This window comes from Asparagus officinalis, chromosome 10, assembly GCF_001876935.1.
Source record: "Asparagus officinalis chromosome 10, Aspof.V1, whole genome shotgun sequence".
Taxonomy (NCBI): Eukaryota; Viridiplantae; Streptophyta; class Magnoliopsida; order Asparagales; family Asparagaceae; genus Asparagus; species Asparagus officinalis.
In genome coordinates this window covers 876,944-893,386 of record NC_033803.1, presented here as the reverse complement: position 1 = coordinate 893,386, position 16,443 = coordinate 876,944, and the positions used below count along the sequence as shown (strand labels likewise).

At 33.3% G+C, this 16,443-nt stretch overlaps 1 protein-coding gene across 3 annotated transcripts in view; it reads right to left on the bottom strand.

The window, feature by feature from the left end:
* The window catches only part of LOC109826219 (dnaJ homolog subfamily C GRV2), a 41,643-nt gene that overhangs the window by 11,385 nt on the left and 13,815 nt on the right, over positions 1–16,443 (bottom strand). For 2 of the 3 annotated variants that reach the window (XM_020393226.1, XM_020393228.1), the window contains 6 exons: positions 13,967–14,392; positions 13,548–13,893; positions 12,484–12,833; positions 11,929–12,402; positions 9,176–9,300; positions 8,645–8,768 (listed from right to left, as the gene is read on the bottom strand). In XM_020393226.1, the coding sequence (XP_020248815.1) occupies positions 8,645–8,768; positions 9,176–9,300; positions 11,929–12,402; positions 12,484–12,833; positions 13,548–13,893; positions 13,967–14,392 (1,845 nt within the window). The remainder of the gene's footprint in view (positions 1–8,644; positions 8,769–9,175; positions 9,301–11,928; positions 12,403–12,483; positions 12,834–13,547; positions 13,894–13,966; positions 14,393–16,443) is intronic. The other variant, XM_020393227.1, reaches the window with a different exon arrangement.

The following is a 16,443-nucleotide window of genomic DNA, read 5'->3' as shown; positions in this document are numbered from 1 at the left end:
GGAAGGCCGATCGGATATCGTTCCGATGCCGACAAGACCTGACAATAACAGGTAGATAACAAGCTTGAATCCACAAGTCCTAATTTTTTCATGTTTAGGGAAGAAAACAATGGAGAAATTTCTCTTGATTCAATAATTGAAAAGTTAATTCTCAATTTACAAAAGAAACTAATATTTATAGCCAACTAACCCTATCCTAACCCTAATAAAAAAGAAAGTCCGAATTTAAAAGGAAATAACCAAAATATGAAACTTTCCTAATCTGTTTCCGAGTCGACACGAGGCGTGTCGAGTAGTAACGCCTTTCGTGTCGTTTGGAATGTGTCGACTAACACCACCCTTCGTGTTGACCGGCATGTGTCGACTAACATCGCCCTTCATGTCGACTGGGATGTGACGTCTCGTCCTGTCGTCTCAACTGTCGATTGGGGTGTGTCGTCTCGTCTTGTCGCCTCGACTCAAGTTGAGATGTTGAGTCGTCGTCCACTGATGTCGTCTCGGCTGCTTTTCTTCTCGTCTCGTCCAATACTTGATCTCATGTATCAATATCATAACCTTGTCGTCTCGGCTGCTTTTCTTCTCGTCTCGTCCAATACTTGATCTCATGTATCAATATCATAACCTATAACTCATGATTTTTGTTCTTTTATCTATTTTGACCCAGTGTAATTTAAATTCGCGATATCATAGGCTATAACTCACGGTTTTTATTCATTTTTATCTGTTTTAACCCAACAGCAATTAAATACGCTTAGTTAATTTTTAACTTTCATAGGCTATAGTCCACGATTATTGTTCATTTTCATTCATTTTGACCTAATGGTGCATAATTCAAAGTTTGTCATTTTTATAGCACATCCTTTAGGAAATTTCGGTTTATTTGACCCAATGACAATTAAGTATGCTTATTTCAAAATCGAAAATTTTAGTGGGCTATAACCCACAAATTTGTCAAGTTTTATCTAATTCAACCAAAAGGCAAATAAGCACGCGTACTTCAAAATTAGCGATTTCATAGCCTATAACTTACAAATTTTGGTTAATTTTGTATGTTTCAACCCAAAAGCAGTTAAGTACGCATACTTAAAAATTCTCGAGTTTCGTAGGCTATAACCCATGAATTTTTTTCATTTTCATTGTCTTTACCAAATAACATGTAGTTCAAAACTTGCAAAATTCATGGGTTATAACCCACTATATTGGCAATTTTTGACTGCTCGACCTAATGACGATTAAGTGTTCTCACATTAAAATTCCTCTTTTTTTTAGTGAGTTATAAACCATGATTTTTGTAACCTTTTGTGCAATTCAACCTAAAACAAATATGTGTACTTCAAAATTCGCGGTCTCATAGGCTATATTTCACACATTTTGTCTATTTCGTCCAAATAGCAAAGAAGTACGCATAGTTAGAAATTCTAGATTTTCATGGCTATAACCCACTATTTTTTTTCATTTTGATCTATTTCGACCTAATAGCATATAGTTTAAAATTTGTAGCTTTCATGGGCACTGATTTTCACAAATTTTGTCTATTCGACCCAAAAAATAAGTATGCTTACATCAAATTCTTGATTTTCATGAGCTATTACCCAAGTTTTTTGTCAATTTTTTATTTCAATCCAAGGAAAATTAAGTACATATACTTGAAAATTTGTAATTTCATACACTATAACTCACAAATTTTATTCACTTTTGTATGTTTCGACCCAATTACAATTGAGTATGCACACATAACAACTATCGACTTTAATGGGCTAATCCCATGAGTTTTTTTATTTTCATCGTATTGACTGAATGACACATAGTTCAAGACTTGCAAATTTCATGGCTATAACCCCTTGTATAGGCAATTTTTTAACTATTCGACCCAAAGACGATTAAGTGTTCTCACACTATAATTCTTGATTTTTGTGAGATAGAACCCACGATTATTGTCAATTTTTATATATTTCAACCCAAGAGAAGTACGTGTACTTCAAAATTTGCAATTTCACATGTTATATTTCACAACTTTTATTTATGCTTATTTGTTTCATCCAAATAGCAAAGCATACATAGTTAAAAATTCTCGATTTTTATGGGCTCACCCACAATTTATGTTCATTTTGATATGTTTCAACCTAATGGCACATAATTCAAATTTTACAATTTTTATGGAATAATACAAACGATTTTGATAACTTTTGTCTATTCGACCCAATAATAATTAAGTACATTTGGGTTAAAATTCCTGATTTTCATGAGCTATAACACAAGATTATTGCCAATTTTTGCCTATTTCAATCCAAAGAAAATTAAATATGTGTACTTCAAAATTTGTGATTTCATAGACAACTCACGAATTTTGTTTATTTTTTAATATAGTTTTGACCAAATTGAAATTAAGTATGCATTAACTCTCAAATTTTAATGGGCTTCACCAATGAATTTTTTATTTTCATCGCTTTGACCTAATGGTGCGTAGTTCAAGACTTGCAAATTTCATAGGCTACAAACCCCAACTATATAAGCAATTTTTTATTGTTCAATCCACTGACAAGTGTTCTCACTTCAAAATCACTAATTTTCATGAGTTATAACCCATAATTTCTGTTAATTTTTGCATATTTCATTCCAAAGACAAGTACATGAACTTCAAAGTTTGCAATTTCATAGGGCTATATTTCGCAAGTTTCATTTATTTTTGTTTTTTGCCCAAACAGCGAAATATGCATAGCTAAAAATTCTCAATTTTTAACTTCAAATTTTTGTTCGTTTTGATTTGTTTCAACCTAATAGCACATAGTTCAAAATTTGCAATTTTTATAGGCTATAGTCAACTATTTTGACAATTTTTTTCTGTTCAACCCAATAATAATTAAGTACGCAAATATTAAAATTCCTGATTTTCATAAAGCAATGACCTATGATTTTTATAAATTTGTCTCTTTCAATCCAAAAAGAATTCAACACGTGTACTTCAAAATTCACAATTTCATAACTTATATACCATAGGTTTTTTTCTTTTTTGTCTATTTCAACCCTGCTACAATTAAGTACGCGTACTTAGAAGTTCTTGAAATTAATGGGCTATAACCAAGATTTTTGTCAATTTATGTTTATCTCAATCTAAAGAGAAATAAGTACATATACTTAAAACTTGGCGTTTTCATAGGCTATAACTAACAAAGTTTGTCATTTTTTTACTTTTGACCTAATTGCAATTAAATATGTGTACTTAAATTTTTTTTGGATTTTTATGGACTATAACCCACAATTTTTTATTTTTATTATTTCTACCTAATGGCCCGTGGTTTAAAATTTTTAAATTTCATGGGCTATAATCCATTATATAGGTAAATTTTGAGTGTTCGGCCCAATTATGATTAATTGTTCAATTGCTGGTTCTCGTGAGCTATGCCCACGATTTTTTACATTTTTGTGTATTTCAACCCAAAGAAAAGTATGTGTACTTCAAAATTCACGGTTTCAATGGCCATATTTCACAATTTTTGTTCATTTTTATCGGTTCCGTCTAAATAGCAAAGTACACATAGTTAAAAATTCTTGATTTCCATGGGCTATAATCCATGATTTTGGTTCATTTTGGTCTATTTTAACCTAATGGCACGCTGTTCGTAATTTGCAATTTCCATAGGATAGTCATCGATTTTGACAGATTTTGCTTGTTCAAACTAACAATAAATAACTACGCTTATATTAAAATTGCATATATTCATTAGCGATAACCCAAGTTTTTTGTCAATTTCTATCTATTTCACTTTAAATAAAATTAAGTACAAGTACTTTAAAATTCACAACTTCATATGCTATAACTCACAAATTTTGTTCATTATCATCTTTTTCGACCCAATTGCAATTAATATGCATATTTAAAAACCCTTGACTTTCATGGGCTATATAACCAATGAATATTTCCATCTTCATCATTTTGACCTAATAGCATATAATTCAAATTTAATGGACTATAACCCACTATATAGTCAATTTGTTATTGTTTGACCCAATGATGATCAAGTGTTCTTACATTAAAATTCCTAATTTTCACAAGCTATTTACGCATGATTTGTCAATTTTATGTATTTCAACCCGACAAGTACGCGGGCTTCAAAGTTCGCAATTTCATGGCTATATTTCACAATTTTTGTTTATTTTTGTCAATTTGTCCAAATGGTAAAGTATGCCTCGTTAAAAATTTTCGATTTGTACAGGCAATAACCCACGATTTTTATTCAGTTTGATTGGATTCGACCTAAAGGCACAAGTTCAAAATTTGTCGATTTTCATGGGATATGGCTATCAAATTTGAATTATGACTTTTTTACCAATAACAATTAAGCACGCTTACATTAAAAATTCTGATTTTCATGAGTAATATCCAAGATCTCAATTTTTGTCAATTTCAATCCAAAGAGATTTAAGGATAACATGTACTTCAAAATTCACAATTTCATAGACAATAACTCTCAAATTTTGCTCATTTTTTCTATTTTAACACAATAGCAATGAGGTACACTTAGTTAAAACTTCTCAATTTTCATCGATTATAACAAGTGATTTCTATTCATTTTCATCTGTTTCAACCCTGTGACACGTGTTTAACAATTGTAATTTCATGAGCTATATAAAACCCACGATTTTGGCAATATTTGTTCATTTTGACCCAATTACTATTAAGTACATGCACTACAAAATTCGTAAACTTTCGTGGGCTATATTTCACGAATTTGTCAATTTTTGTGTGCTTCAACCCAAAGACAAACAAATATGCATACTTCAAATTTCACAATTTTATAAGCTATAACTTACTATTTCTGTTTATTTTTTAATTGTTATTAGTTTTGAGTCAATGGCAATTAATATGCGTACTTAAATGTTTCCAATTTTTATTGGCTATAACCCACAATTTTCATCCATTTCGACCTAATGGCATCTAATTCAGAATTTACAATTTTCATGGGTTATTACCTCCAATTTAGGCAATTTTTATCCTTTCCGCCTAATGACAATTATGTACAATTACTTTACTATTCATAAATTTCGTGGCTTAATTTTATAAGCCTACGAACTTTTCAATTTTTGTCTATTTCAATCCAAAGACAATTAAGTATGTGTAGTTCAAAAATCACAATTTTATAAGCATATAGCTCATAATTTTTGTTCATTTTTTGTTTGTTTCAACCCAATAGCAACTAAGTATGAATAGTTAAAAATTCTTGATTTTGTTGGACTATAACCCACAATTCTTGTTCATTTCCATCTATTTTGACTTATTAGCAGGTATTTCAAAATTTACAATTTTCATGGGCTATATCCCACGATTTTGGTAACTACTGATCATTTCGACTCAACGACAATTAAGTGCGATTATCTAAAAATTCATAAATTTTCGTAGGCTATAACTATTTTTTTCATTTTTTGTCTATTTCAACCCGAAGACAAAAGTATGTGTAATTAAAAATTCGCAATTTCATATGTTATAACTCACGATTTTTAATCATTTTTGTTTGCTTCGACCCAATAGCAATTAGGTACGAATAGTTTAAAATTCTTCATTTTTATGGGCAATAACGCATGGTTTTTGTTCATTTTTATCCATTGCGACCTAATGACATACAGTTCAAAATTTGCAATTTTCACGACCTATAACCCATGATTTTAAATTTTGTCTGTTTCGACCCAATGATCATTAAGTACGATTACTTTAAACTTCTTAAACTTTTGTGTGTTGTAAACCCACGAATTTGACAGTTTTTGTCTATTTCAATCTCTAAGACAAATAAGGACATGTACTTCAAATTTCACAATTACCTTGGCTAACTAAAATTTTTGTTAATTTTTGTCTATTTCAAGCCAATAGAAATTAAGTAAGCATAGTTAAAACTTCTCAATTCTCATGGGCAGTAATCCACCACTTAGGCAATTTTTGATACTCGACCCCGTAACAACTAAGTGTGCTCATATTAAAGTTTCTACCCAATAATATTTATGGGCTATAACACACGATTTCAAAATTTCGCAATCATTATAACTCATAATTTTGGCAAAAGTGGTAATTTTTATGGGCTATAACACACGATTTAAGAAATTCTGTTCATTTCAACCCAATAACAATTAAGTACAATTGCTTAAAATTCATAAATTTTTGTGGCCTATAACCGACGAATTTTGCAATATTTGCCTATTTCAACCCGAAGACAATTATATATGTATACTTCAATTCGCTATTTCATAAGCTATAACTCACGATTTTTGTTAATTTTTATCGACCAAATGCCAATTAATTAATTAAGCACAAGTAGTTAAAATTCTTAGTTTTAATGGGCTATAACCCATGATTTTGATAATTTTTGTTCGTTTTGACCCAACGACGATTAAATACGATTACTTCAAAAAACGTAAATTTTCGTAAGTTATAAACAATGAACTTTTATATTTTTGTTTATTTCAATCCCAAGATAAATAAGTACGTGTAGTTCAAAATTCGCAATTTCATAGCTATAACTCGTGATTTTTGTTTATTTTTGTCTATTTCAATCAAATAGCAATAAATGTGTAATTAAAAATTCTTGAGTTTCACAGGCTATAACCCACAATTTTTTAATGTTCATATATTTTGACTTAATAGCATGTAGTTTAAACTTTACAATTTTCATTGGCTCCTATGAATTAGGAAATTTTTGTGTGTTCGACCCAATGACAATTAACTACACTTATTAAAATTATTGATTTTTATGAGCTATAAACCACGGGTTTTTTTTTAATTTTTTGTTTATTTCATTCCAAACACAATTGAGAAAATATACTTAATATTTTAAAATTTCATTAGCTATAACTCACGATCTTTGTTCAATTTTATCCGTTTCAGCCCAATAGCAATTAAGTACGCGTATTTAAAAATTCTTAATTTTCGTGGGCTTATAATCAACGATTTTTGTTCATTTTCATCTTTTTTATCTAATGGCACGTAGTTTAAAATTTTCTATTTTTATAGGTTATAACCCACGATTTAGACAATTTTTATTCGTTTCGACCCTAAAACAGTTCAGTACGATTACTTCAAAATTTGTAAATTTTCATTGCCAACAATCGACGAATTTTTTCAATTTTTGTTTATTTCAACCAAAAGACAATTAAGTATATAGTCTTCAAAATTAACAAATTATAGACTATAGTTCACGCTTTTTGTTCATCCGATCTAAGATTTTCATTCATTTTTATTTCTTTCCACCTAATAGAATGTAGTGCAAAATTTCCAATTTTCATAGTGTACAACCCACGATTTTGGTAAATTTTTTTTCTTTTGACCGGATGACAATTAAATACATTTACTTTAAAATTCGTAAATTTTTGTAGCCAATAACCGATGAATTTTTCAATTTTTGTCTACAACCAGAAGACATTTAAGTGCGTGCACTTCATAATTCGCAAGTTCATATGCTATATAACTCACGATTTTTGTTCATTTTGTTTGCTTTGACTTAATAATTAAGTACATGTAATAAAAAATTTCTTGATTTTTATGGGTTGTAACCTATGATTTTTGTTCATTTCATTCATTTAGACCAAATGGCATGTAGTTAAAATTTGTAAATTTCATGGGCTATGACTCATGGTTTTAGCAATTTTGTTTGTTCAACCCATTGACAATTAAGTAAGATTACTTCAATTTTTGTGGGCTACAACCAACTTATTCAATTTTTGTCTACTTCAACCCATACACAAACAAGCACGTGCATTTTAAAATTTGTGATTTCATACGCTATAACTCATGCTTTTGTTTATTTTTGTTCGTTTTGACCAAGCAACAATTTAGCACATAATTAAAAATTCTTGAAATTCGTGGGCTATATTGACCTAATAGCATATGGTTAAAAATTTATAATTTTCATTGGCTGTAACCTAGAATTTAGGAATTTTTTTGGTGTTCAACCCAATAACAATTAAGTATGTTTATTCCTAGATTTCATGAGCTATGACTCACGATTTTTTGTCATATTTTTTCTATCTCAACCGAAGACAATTGTGTGTACTTAAGATTTCGCAATTTCATAGGATATAACTTCCAATTTTTAATTATTTTTGTCCATTTCGACCCAATAAAAATTAGGTACGCATAGTTAAGATTTTCATGGGCTATCACTTATGATATTTGTTCATCATCCGTTTGGATCTAATGACACGTAGTTCAAATTTTGAAAATTTCCTAGGCTATAACGCACGATTTTGGCAATTTTTGTTTGCATCGACCCAATGACAATTATGTATGATTATTTTAAAATTCGTTAAACTTTTGTGGGCTATAACCCGCAAATTTGTTCATCTTTGCCTTTCAACCCAAAAACAAATAAGCACATGTACTAAAAAGTTTGCAATTCTATATGCTATAACTCACAATTTTATATGCTAAAACTCACGATTTCATATGCTATAACTCATAATTTTTGTTCATTTCTGTAAAAGGTTCTTGATTTTCATGGGCTATAACCCACGATTTTGAGTACATGTGCACTTCAGAATAAATTGGTTGAGAGAAAAATAAATATGATCTATAAAGAACGAACAATAGCCAGATCAAAATTGGTAGTTTGTTTCCTAACTGTGATATATGTAATATGGAGAGGTCAGAACACATGCATACCTCCACTGCGAGCACACGGCCAATCGATGCTTCAGACTCATTCCACTTCATTTGCATGCAGAACCCATGTCTTCCTCCAGACCTCCAGTCAAGAAGGCCCAGAAGCACTTCCACAAGACCAACCCTACATAATTCACAATTTTTTTGTTCCAGTGCTTAGCAAGAAATCATGGCAAGCCATTGCTGGAAAAAGGGGAAGGCTATTTATGCAAGAAAATGGAAATTACTTCCGGATTATCTTTGTTCAGATTTCTTTATAGATAGACATTTGTATGAACATAAATATAACAATGTCAAAATCACTAAAATTGAGAGCGGAAAGACAAAATACACAAGTAGACCAGAGTAGTTTAACTAAATCGAGAGTAGAACAATTGAAAAGTAATAATAAAGAAGGTAGAGAAAACGAATAGCAGTTCATGGAACACAAAGGAGGACGAGAAGATAAAAATGAAAACTATGACAGTGATGACTTTTTAAAAATGCAAATGGAAAGAAAATTATCCATACTACAGCTTTACATTGACTTACTTCAAGCCTTGTGCAACAAGTGCATCTCTCGCTCTATTTCCAGCGACCACAACGCGCTTAAGTGTTTCCAAGGCTAATATACTGCCACCTTGCCATCCGATTGCTTTCATAAGCAAAGGTACAACCTGGAAAAATGAAGGAAAAGAGAAACATATCACATAAGTAACAAATATACCTCAAGTGGCAAAACATATGATGCACAAGCTGAAACTGCTAGTACACTGCTTCTCTTGGAGGAAGTTGCATGATTGAACAAACAAACAAACACCAAAGGAAACAAATAATTAAACACAATTATAGGCCAACTACTTGATCTAGCTACGTTGTTTCCACCAATCCTATAAGGTCCAGCGTAACAAGGGACATAATTCTCCATTTCCCCTTAGCTACGTTGTTTCCACCAATCCTATAAAGTCCACCGTAACAAGGGACATAATTCTCCATTTTCTCTTAACGATGAACATAATAAAATGCCAAAAGTTAAAGAAATACGATGACCGGGCATAGGAACAAGGCCTAGTCGAAGAAATGGTTTGGGAAAGAGACTTGTTAATAACAAAGCAACAACCATAGTTTAAAGAAAGGGTTAGATTTTCAGGAAACAATCATAAATTTTTTCAATTACTAACCAGAGCTTCTTTCAGCGACTACCCTCAGTTAAAATTGCTTGTTTAAGTGATCATATGACTGTCACAAGATGTTTTATTGACAAGATTACTCCCAACTTTGGCTTCAGTAATGAAATAATTAATATTAAATTCATTTAATATTTCATCTTCTTACTTTTCCCACTTTCTTTCGTTCCCTTCTCCTAAAACCAAACATTGTTCAATCCTCCACCCTCATCTCCAAATCATTTTAACGCTCTATTCACCTCCCCTTCTAACTAATGCTCATGCTAAAACTCAAATTTTACATCTATCATGTTTTTTCAAAAACTGAAAGTCATAATAACAATCATAGCCCTAAAGATGAAGGAATTCGAGTTATTGATTGTTGGTTCATAATCATAGTCATGGCTCCAGTCCATTGACCATGGCTGTCAAGTCCATGGTCATAGAGATTTGGATCCATGGGCATCATAAAAGTACTTAAACATGAAGATATGGGAAGGAAAAAAAGAAAACAGGAACAAAGGAAAAAAGGGAGGAAAGGAGGGACCTTCGTCATGGGTTTCAGAAAAGAATTAAGATATTGTGCTTTTTGCGAAAGCAACCTCTTTTTATTATTGTAGCAGAGTTCTTTTTGCAAATAAACTGTATTTTTTTTTTGAGAAAAAAAATAAACTGTATTTTTGAAACACCAGGATTATAATCCTAGAAATGCCATTAGCACCTGCAAGAACTTTTTTTCTTTTCGATAAAGAATTTATTTTTCACCGTAGCTAATTAAATAAATAAAGTTCATGATAGTTCACTGAAAACTATCATGTAATTTGAAGATAGTTTCTTGAAATTTACCTTTAAAGAAAACATCAAACACTAACCATACACTTGTGCCAATAGAACATAAACAAAACTAATCCTTAGTAGGTAAATCATCTCTCTGGATTGCATGGAAGCCAGTAAATTAGTTCATTCAAGTGTCATTAATGAAGTTAAACGTAAATGCTCCGAATAAGGCCCCACAGATGCAGGACTTGTCAACTTGACTTTATGGTAACAGTGGTATAAGTATGCCATAAATAACTTGAAGTCCATGCTTCAAAGATTTGATTTCCTGCTGGTTCACCGTTTTTTATTTGACCACTCAATAGAAACTGAAGCTGTAAGACATAGCACATTAACCCAGCTAGGCCTTTGATCACAAAACAGACCTAGTATGTGGCTAAGTATAAGCTAGACACAGCGCTCATTTCCAACACGAGTTGCTACCAATTTCAGGTAATCTATAAGCAATAACCCTCAAAGTTGAGCTGCGGTAATATATAGGTTTAAGCTCATATCAGGTCATCTAGCAGGTAGTAGCAATCTGCTCCTTTGTTTTGTTTTGTGGTGGAGTGGGGTGGGGTATGTGTTTGTTTTCTCTTGTGGTTTTTTTTTTTTTTTGGGAGGGGGGTGCTGTTAAATCTCGACTACCACCCTGGCATGCCACTGGGAAAGCTGAGATCTAATCTGGATCCTAAACAAGTGATTTCTATTCTGATATAAAAGGTAATGGTTCACAATATATAAGCCCATAAGATTGTGCTTAATTGTTAATAATTAGGACAAACTTCGAAAACCGTCCTATTTACAAAAAAATTTGTCAAAACCGACATATTCTAAAAAAAATTGTCAAAACCGACCTAGTTTCAACCGTCGGGCTAAAACTAGGTCGGTTTTGAGAAAAAAAAAGTCTGAAAACTTCACAAGACTTGAAGTCCCATGAAGTTTAGCAGCCTATAATAACACTAATTAAGGGCGACAAATCTTTCACGAGACTTCAAGTCCCACGAATTTTTTTAGTAGAAAAAACTTCACGGGACTTGAAGTCTCGTGAAGTTTGAGCTGAATTTCCAGCACAGGAAGTCTCATGAGTAAAAAAACTTCACAGGACTTGAAGGCCCGTGAAGTTACGCAGCTTAATTAATAGGCTGCTAAGTTTCAAACTTTTATTTGTCAAAACCGACCCAGTTTCAGCCAGATGGCTGAAACTAGGTCAGTTTTGACAAATTTTTTTAGAATAGGTCGGTTTTGACAATTTTTTGTAAATTACCCAAGGCAGACCTAATAAAATCACCCAAGGCAGAGTGCACCTCAACGTTTCCATACCTGAGGTGTTCCAGCACTTGTGGCTGCCATAGCTTCTGCGCAAGTTGTACTTGACGCTAACTGATGGAGAACTCGTAAACAACTGAGACGCACGCGTTCTTGTGGTGTTTGGCAACTGGATTCTGAGAGTTCATCTTCACTTCCATTCAACTCATTCGAGTTGGAATTTCCCACACTTTTCACTTCACCAGAGGCCATCATATCTCGTCTTCCTTCATAGGCCATTGCAGCAACAAGCTTTGGAACATAACCGAGATATCCAACGTGGTCAGCAAGTGCTGGATGCACCCGCAACAAGGACACAAGTGCAGCAGACAGAAGCAAAGGAAGTTCCGAGTCAACTGAATGTTTCTCATAATGTGTGGCAGCAATTGATGAAACATATTGATCCAGAAGTCCTTCCAGAAATCGTTTAGGATTTCTTAGGGGAAACTTAGGATCCTTTAAGAACAGCCTCACATAAATCCCTCCCACCTGCATGTTCATGTAATTTAGAATCTGCATCAAGAACAGCATTCATTCAGATGCAACAATTAAAAAAGAACAGAAATTTACCTGTGGTTCATCTTTCATTACATGTTGACTAGACGCTTGTTCTGGTACATCCCAATCAACAACACGGCCTTTCATCTGCTCATGGTAGAGGTCAGATGCCATAGTTGATAATTGTGCAGAGAGAGAAGTTGCCATTGCTGGTGTCCACACAAGTTCCGGTGTTTCCGTTGTCTGTTCAAGAGATGCAACTACAGCTTCACCAGGCCCATCCCTGATGGCAGACACTAAGCCATCTGGTAGGAACCTAGCCAGTGTTATAGAGACTCTAGGACCATGCATTGGCTGTCCAACAAGCTTACCCAACAATGATGCAGCTGCTGCTCTTTGCTGCAAAGGGATTTCTTCTGCAACTATGACTTGTGTTAGTGTTAGCAAGAAACCTGCTGCAATAGATATTTTTGGTGCATTCGCTGCACTCGCTGCACTTGCAAACAAATGACCACATCAACGCATCATGCAAAAATCCAGAAACAACCAAGGGCTTAAACATTTATAGGTCATCTTTGAACATGAAAACTATATTCTACAAGCAACTTTTTTCTGTGTCTCACTAACATTTTTCTTGCAGGTAATTATTGTCTTCAATTCTATTACAATGTAAACCCCCTATGACTCATGACATGTTAAACCTAATTTCAGAAGTATATAGTATTTGGTTTCTTGAAAAAGAAAACAAGTAGCCCAAAGTAGAGAATGGTTCTGTTAATATGCGCTCTATAGACAAGCTTTTAGGCAGTCAACAAATAAGGAGTGATGGTGAGTTAAAGACAAACATCATGCAGTTAGAAGATAGCCTAATTTACTTATGCTTAGCCTAATTTACTTATGCAGTTCAAAATATTTGTAAAGCCATTATTGAGAATGTGATGTTACATGACACATCTAGGAAGAGCAAGCAAACACTGGATATCAATGAGAACCATTTACTAATGGCAATATGCTACTACAGTTTCCTCCTTGTGACCAACTGACAAAAACTTTCTCTGTCCCTCAACCCTTCAGTCCAATGTAACATGTACTTATCAAGAATCTATTTCAGATATGATCTAGAAATAAGGATGTACCTTGTACAGGTAAAATAAGTTCCAGAATATACACTACTCCACCATGCTTAGCTGCTGCCCAAGCAAGCTCAGGTGTGCCAGCCAAGGAATAGAGAACAGCAAGAGCCCCTTCCCTGCATGTAGGAGCACTGTGAAGTAACTGCAATAGAAGGATGAGATTGGCCCTTTCTGCAACCATAGCCTCCAAGCAAGGAGCGTATGTTGTGAGAAGAGAAAACACATGAAGACAAATTTGAGGAATGTTGCTTTCTGCTGGAACAGATACACTAAGACACTCAAAAAGGGGTACAAGTTGTTCTTTAGCAGAAAATGCAGAAGCCAGAGTTGGATTGCTGGTCAATAGATTCTGCCATTTAGAAAAAAAAGAAAGTATTACACTTCCCGATAAACAAAAAAAGCCTACCAAGATACAGATGTACCTGAAGAGAAGTCAATCCCATATGAAGGTTCTTAACCACTTCAGATTCTTCTGTCATATCTTCCATGCTGGACTTTTCTTCATTATCCGGCTCACTGAGATTATCACCTTGAACTTCTGATGGCTCCACAAGAGATCCATTATTATCCAATCTACTCTGAATACTTGAATCATTCAAATTATTCACTAGCTCTGATATGAATTTAAGAAGAGCAACGCAAAATGCCTCTGGTTCACTTATCTCATAATCTGGCTGATTATTATAAACCCTAAGGTATACATTACCAACATTCAGCTCCTTAGAAAGTGCCTGATAAGTGAAAGAATGTGACTCTGCCAAGTCAAATGAACCATCAGGACCTTGGCTGGTACGCTGTTGATCTACAAATTTGAGAAGTTCAGCTCGGGTTGAGGAATTCCAAATTATCTGCATGCAAAAACAACAAGAAAATAACTGTCATGGTGATGTGGTAGACAACGGCAATCCTTTAGAATTCTTGGATTTCACCGTGTACCTAAAACATGAAAAGATTTTAACACACATCAAACAGTGATATGCTTTTATTTACCAAAGTTTACCGATTACATTGTCTTGTGACAGAGTTGTTAAGTCTCTTTGTTTAGTACCACATTGCTTGGGGGTTAATTATGTATTGTCTACTCTATTATAAATACAAACCAATAGAGGAGAGGCAAATAACGTTTAAAATATTGGTGTGGGACAAATGCTAGGATGTCTAATGTTAGTAACTTAGTGTTGACTACACCAAACAATTTAATACTCTTCTAAAACAGACAGTAGATATTAATTGATCATAAAGTGTATTGACACCCAAAGTATTTAGCATAAGGTGAGTATAACAAGAGATTTTGTAAGAGGCATGTATATAATGACTCTGTGCATATCAAACCTTGCAAGTTAAGCTACCCAAATGGAAAACACAAAAAGAAGGATCAAATAGCCCAAGAGGGTATGGACAAAAGCATATCAGCCTATATGTAGAAATTTATATGAAGTAGCAGTAAGAAGTCTACTGTATGCTTTAAGCGGAAAGCTCAAAGTAAAGAGGAAAAAACTTCAACAAAAAGGAAAATCTCATAAATTGTTAATCAATAGCTTCCCCTTTTACAAGGTAAACAATCTACTATGCTTCATGTTACCAACACTGTTAAAGGATTGTATGTATCCAATGAATCCATCACCTACAAGGCTTCTACAGGACTCAACTTGATTTCAAATCCAATCAACTCATCACTGTAATGGGACGTCATGTACCCAGTTCATATATCAGGTTAAGCATGTGTTAGACAACCCAAATATGGATTTTACTGTTTTCTGGGGATAGAAATAAGGATCTGAATAGATTATCCTGGCCTATTGACGATAACGTTTATCTGCAACAAAAACAAAGTCAATGACTTGAAAGGAGGCTAAGACCATGAAAATGTCTACAACATCACCCCTATCAAATATGCAAGGCTACCACCTTATAGATATAGAAAGGATTACAGGCACTAGAAGTAAAGGAACAGTCATCATATTGAAAACTGGCTGGTAGTAGGCAATCTAGATTTTATACCAAACTTCAGTTGGAATGAAAGGAGAAAAGGCATCATTTTTTCCTGACATGGAAAATCAGTCTTGGTCAAGTAACTGGTTTGCTCCCAATTTTTCCATATTATACATTCTGCATAACTCTGCAGATAGCAAATTAGGTTGTTTAATCTTTTGGTTACCTTGTCTCTGTCATAGCAGCTATGCTACATGGCGGGTGCAGGCGCAGACAAAGACACATGTGCGGATATGGGACACAGAAAAATTGTAAAAGTTAGGGTACGGGGACATATCTATATACATACATATTAAAATTTATAATCTACATGAGACCGATTTTTTTTTCATCCACATGTTATGAGAACTAAAATCCTTAAACTATTTTCATGTTTCTTTTATCAAGTAATTATAAGTTGAAAAACTACTCGTTTTTTGAACTAGATATCCAAATAACCCTTTAAAATCATACTTATGAACTAGGTATCTGCTAAAACAAACCTGCCCCAAGTCCAATGAGTAGCAAAATTTGAGGTGAAGTGTACGTTCAAGAAGTGTATGACAAGTATTTCGAACTAAAGCATGTGTTATATAATTAAATATATGTCTGAAATGTATGTATATATTCAAGAAGTGTCCAAGAAGTGTCGGACACGGACATGGGAGCCTAGATGAAGTTTCCCGCTAACCTAGCATAGCAATCTCAATATTTTTGACCCTCTTCACTTCATACCACATTTTGAGTGAAGCATATTCACTTCAAAATATGGATAACAGCACATTTCAGCATATTTATTAACAATATTTTAAATATTATTATTCCATTTGCAATTGATTGAAAAGTTATCACAATCATGAAACTGGTGCATGGATGAAAAGAGCACTGGCAAATTTTTAAAATCCCCAAAAATTCAAAATTCAGGAAT